Source organism: Trichinella spiralis, assembly GCF_000181795.1.
Source record: "Trichinella spiralis strain ISS 195 chromosome Unknown Scfld8, whole genome shotgun sequence".
Lineage (NCBI taxonomy): Eukaryota > Metazoa > Nematoda > Enoplea > Trichinellida > Trichinellidae > Trichinella > Trichinella spiralis.
In genome coordinates, this window is record NW_003526947.1 from 330,962 (window position 1) to 336,398 (window position 5,437).

The window sequence follows — 5,437 nt, forward strand, 5'->3', positions numbered from 1 at the left end:
ATGATCAAAATCGAGGAATTAGGGCACTTAATCGCATGGCATTACTGCGGTGTTAAAGAACTTCGTATACCATTATATGTGTTGGGTAACGGTATACCATTATTTATTTACATGGGAGTTGTGATGTTAAGCCTAACACTTCCAAATAAAAGAAGATCAGCAGGTTTATTACGTCAATTTTGTTGAATTTTTCAGCTATAAGAGACATAAAATTTATTTCGAATAATGAAATTTTAATCAAAATACATAAAAATAAATAAATAATAGATACTGAAATCAAAATAAATGTGCAATATCGATTTCCTGCTCAACACTTTTCCATATGTTTATGTTAAAACTATAGAAATGGCTTAGAAAAACGTAGACTTTTCAGAACCAAAAAAAGACTATAAAGCTGCGCTTGGTATCAAAATGTGAAAAATAACGTGCTCTACTCAAGTCTGTTTGTTTCACTCTCAATTTGTTTCTCAATTTGTTTCACGAATTTCACAAAACTAAGTCCACACTAAGAAAAAACTGAAAAAAGACGATTTTTTAACGAAAATTGTCGCACTTTTTGCCAATAAAAGGCTTCAAAATTAATAAAATTGGGAATGCATTGATACCATCATGTACAGAATTCTTTGAGCTATCAAATAAAATAAATTTAATAAAAATTTAACATACTTCCAGCTTTTTACACGTGTTTTTATAAAGTAGGGTGGGCTCCACCCAACAATCCATCAAAGGGTTAAGCATGTACAAAATGATGAATGGCTGTCATATGCAGATTCAAGTAATGGTTATATTGATGTGGTACATGTGTGTCTGCAGCATCTATAAGAAACAAAAGTAATATAGGGATAGGAATATTTCAATGTTAGTAATAATAGCGGAAAAACCAAATTCATTAGTCGTATTGCGTAAAACAAGCATAGAATATCTGCACATTGTCAAATATCATTTACCTGTTAATTATAGACGATATGCATGAGTGTCATTACATTTGCGCACCTCCTCTTGTGGCGACCAACAAAGTAACAGATCACAAACGTGGAATTCTGCAATATTGTATGATAGTAAGTTCGGTTTGAGAAAACAACCTAATTCTTGATGAGTAAGAGCGTAATAGCATAAATTAAAAGTGATCTTTTATTAATTTGTTTGCTAAAATGAAAGCACTTTTGCTTAAAGACATGTAAGGTGATGAACAATGCAAATAGTATGAAAATTCATTTCATCAAGTTCATTTAGCATATTAAAATCTACAATTAGTTGTGAAAAAATTGAAATTGCTATTCTTAATACTGACTGCACGTCATGCAAAACATTATACATTACCATCAAATATTTAGGCGGGGAATAGCTTTATAAGAAAAGAGGAAAATCTAGTTAAGGAATAGACAATGCAATTTTATTACATACATTCTCTAAATGATCTCTAAAAGGAATTCCATTTTTCATTCTCATTACTGGAAATTATTAATCCAAGCATAGAATGAATGTCAGTAACAGAAAATAGAAATCTGCTAGTTTTCAGCTGGGCTATTGTTGATGTTCTACAATCATAAAATATGAAGCATAACTTATGTTTGAGTCTTAAATGATTTAAGTGATTACAATTGAAAACGCTGCTTGACTGATGGCCATATCACACTACTATAATGAATTGCTAACCACAAAGAGCACATTGTGAAGAGTTGTACAAGAGTAAGGGTACAATATGAATAGCATATCACATTGACTGTGGTGTAGTAACAGCGTAATAGCCTAATAGTAATGGAAAACTCGAGGCAAGAACGATCTGAATTATTCTTGACCGTTTCTCAAATGCCCATTATTTTGTGTAAGACTGTTTTCAAGGCATTGCTAAAATTGTTTCAAATGAATTCAGTGTAATAATTCATTCGACGGATTTCAGACCATTTATTCAATTACTTTGATGTGTTTTCAGAATTTATTCCTCCCGGGAACAGCTGCATTAAAAGTCCGTCTCCAGCAAGAAGAGCACTGAAGCATTCAACAAAATAAATCTACATTCATATATGCACATGTTAGGTATTAATGAAGATTGAAAATAATAGTAATGACGATACTGAGCATTCAACAACACGAATTGATTGTTTACCCAACGCAGGAGGCACTTAGAATGCATACCTTTTAGGCACTCAAGTATTAATGAATATTAACAACAATTCTGGGATGAATTTATTTAGGTTTATTGCAAATAAAATAATATTGTAATTAAAAGTGAAAGAATTTACCACTTCAATGGCACTGCGATCAATTCTGAGGCAACAAGTTTGTAAACAGTTAGAATTGTACAGAAAGGAAAGAAGCCTGCATTTCCAAGATAGAAAATATTGCACAAAAGTATCCTGTTTCAGAAAATACCATGTTTTAATGTGGAAAAATGTTTAAATTACATAACATCCTCGATCATAGTTAAATTTCAAAAAATATCAAACCTAGAAATGTGCCAACGCTATAGGCCATTTATTCTGAAACTGCTCGGTAATCATTGCTTAAATGCTGCACGGTACGCTAAGATAAAATAAATTTAATGAAGTGAAAAAGTTGAAGTTCGACAATCAGAAGAAACATCAGAGAAGAAACTCCGCAAGTTACAGAACCATTACTAAAACGGTGAAGAAGTCTCAGTAACTCACCATAAGAAAGAAGCTAAGCAGAGGAGGTCAATGAAACTGCACATGAAAAATTGGTATCGGTACTATGGATAAACTGTTGCGCAAAATGTGGGATAATGGATTGGTCAGTGGCAGGGCTCACCAATTATTCAGTAACTTTCTCATAGATTGCATAGTACATTCATCTTTCACTATATTGTTCGCACTCCATTCGTGATTAACAGATTGTTTAATGTGAATCATATATGAACGGAACGGAAGCCAAGGAACGAAAGATCACTTACCTTGAAATTGAAGATGGTATTGAGGAGAAGTGCTGAGTGCGCTTCGTGATTAGTGCTCTACACACTGAAACACTGAATAATTATGAGGATTACATTCTTCAATTTTATTCAGGGTCAAGTGGAAAAATTTTGAATATGACATCGCCGTAACTGAAATCACTGCATGATTAGTCCTAATAGCGTAATGACATCATCACAATCGAAACAGTTACTAATTATAAAAGTTATTGGGATTTTATTCAACTCTGATGTAATATTATACAATGTAGATCAATATATTTTCAGCTGTTGATTTGAAAAGTTGTTGTTCTTCATAAATTGAAATGAAAGAAAAGGGATATAACGTAAAAGGAAGAAAATTAGATAACTCAAACAAAAAAATATTGTATCACGCAACGCATTTTGAATGGATACTTTACTCAAATGTCAAAAATGTTACGTATACTGAAAATCATGCATCTTGGTTCCGCTTCGAGGAAGTTGCAGATGGGCAACTTTCCTATGAATAAAGATAGACAAGGCGCCAAGTTTACTGCCCATTTATTCCAAATCTAATGGGCAGTTGCTGAAGAAACAATAAATAACACCATCATTTATCAATGTGACATCATCTGAACAACAGAAAGAAAGTTTTCAACTTTTCGCTGTAAAACAGCAAACGCTGTAATAGCCAAAGACATTTACGAAAGGGTCGATAAAACGATTTCATTTCAAAATGAGATGAAACGATCGGGAAAATTAGAAAACAACAAGGATCTTTGTCCAACTATTCCTTGTTTCGAAGTCGTCGAGATATTGCCTTAAATTGGAATGGAATAAATTGTTCGAAGTAATGAAATATTAGTAATGGAATATTAGTGTGAAAGAAAAGAAGAGAAATAAAATATGCAGAATAAATAAATATGCAAAGAAAGCGATACTGTGAATTGTTATTTCAAAACTTCTAAATGCATGAGCAAAAAAAATCATCTCATCCAAGTAAAATTTGTTCCTGACTTTTGTATATCGCTTACAGCATCCTTAAAACGTAAAATTTTTCAAACGTATTTTCTTTGATTAATTGCGCATTTGAAATCAGAATTCGTCACAATCAAGAGATAGGAATGCAAATTTTATGCAATATTGCATTTATTTCTTTCATAAATGTCAAACTAGGAGACAAGTAGTTTTATCAAATTTCTCGATAATAAATCATCGATTCCATATAATTCAAAATTTATGAACGTTTATTCCAGGCACTACTGCTTTCATTTATAATTTGATTAATTGCTCTTCTCAAATGAGAATTTGCCAAAATGAATAGATAGGAATGCAATTTTGATGCAAAATTCCATTTGTTCCTTCAATAAATATCCAATTTGAAAACGGGGTGGTTTTACTCGGTCCCGCTTTTCTCTCATTGGTCTTTGCCCACGCTATTTTATTAGACCGTCAAATCTTTGTTGTATTGGTTTTCATTTTATTTGGCCGTGAAGTCTTTGTCGTAATGGTTTTCTTTGTCTAATTCCTCAGTGAAGTCTTTTTCGCATTGGTTTTTTTTGTCTAATTGCTCATTGATTCAAACTCTTCAGTTGTGATTAAGATTTGACGGTCCAATAAAATAGCGTGGGTAATGACCAATGAGAGAAAAGCGGGACCGAGTAGTACCAAACCTTTGAAAACCCGTTCTTTACGGAGAAACTCTCCAAAACACTATCTTTTATTAATATAAAACTATAATCATCAAAAAAAGTCCAAATTTTGAAAACAAATTTTTCGCCGATTTTCGCAAAAACAGCCAAGTCTATACCCCATGAAATTTTGAAATTTTCGAAAAAAAATTAAAATATGATTTTAACAAAGTCGAAATAAAAAAAGAATGAAAAATAAAAGTTAAAAAATGTGCATATGGAATAGTGTCATTAATTGTTACAAAAAAACTATCCATGTTGTCACCTGAAAAAAGGAATGTACTTTAATAAAAATTGCTCCTGATTTTCATTTAAGCAACAGTAACCTTCAAAAACAAAAACCTTTGTTTACTGAAATTTTTTGACTTAATACAATTCAGAGATAAGAATTATCCAAAATTATCACATTAGAAACCTATTTCGTCCAATATGGCAATCTTTTTATTCTATAAATTTCAAATGCTCAAACCGGCAATTTTATCAAATATCTCAAAAAATCAAATTCCCAACAATGCAGCTATAACTTATGCGTCAATACTTGATTTAGCGCGGCATGGTTCGAAACTGCATGTTTCATGTAAAAAAAATATTATATCCTGTAAAGAAATGTTCATTTTCATTATCACTCATAGCAAACACATGGCAATTTGAATTCCGTTATTTGGGCAATGACTGTATTCTGTCATTCAAAGGGAGCAACAGATTCAGCATTTAGCGGTGGAAATAAATTCCAAATGCTGTAAAAAAATAAATGTATAAACAATTTATACCAAGAAATCCTCCCGAGACTAGTGTTTTTATGAATGTTTGGAGATATCCATTCAGAAGTTCAGTTGAACAACGACTTGTATTCAAG

The 5,437-nt window shown here is 31.8% G+C and overlaps 2 protein-coding genes across 2 annotated transcripts; both read left to right on the forward strand.

The window, feature by feature from the left end:
* On the forward strand, nucleotides 1-417 carry Tsp_12216 (membrane-associated Zn-dependent proteases 1). Its single transcript, XM_003372723.1, has 2 exons — nucleotides 1-163; nucleotides 374-417. Exons 1-2 carry the CDS (start codon nucleotides 1-3, stop codon nucleotides 415-417), a joined length of 207 nt encoding a protein of 68 aa, XP_003372771.1.
* A 548-nt stretch (nucleotides 418-965) lies between these two features.
* Tsp_12217 (hypothetical protein) lies at nucleotides 966-1,993 on the forward strand. The gene is made up of 2 exons (XM_003372724.1): nucleotides 966-1,058; nucleotides 1,934-1,993. Exons 1-2 carry the CDS (start codon nucleotides 966-968, stop codon nucleotides 1,991-1,993), a joined length of 153 nt encoding a protein of 50 aa, XP_003372772.1.
* The last annotated feature ends 3,444 nt before the right edge of the window (nucleotides 1,994-5,437 follow it).

Coding starts and splice junctions, on each gene's coding strand:
- Tsp_12216 (XM_003372723.1), top strand. CDS start 1: ATGATCAAAATCGAGGAATTAGGGCACTTAATCGCATGGCATTACTGC. Junction 164..373: donor AAATAAAAGAAGATCAGCAG/GTTTATTACGTC, acceptor TAGACTTTTCAG/AACCAAAAAAAGACTATAAA.
- Tsp_12217 (XM_003372724.1), top strand. CDS start 966: ATGCATGAGTGTCATTACATTTGCGCACCTCCTCTTGTGGCGACCAAC. Junction 1,059..1,933: donor TTCTGCAATATTGTATGATA/GTAAGTTCGGTT, acceptor ATGTGTTTTCAG/AATTTATTCCTCCCGGGAAC.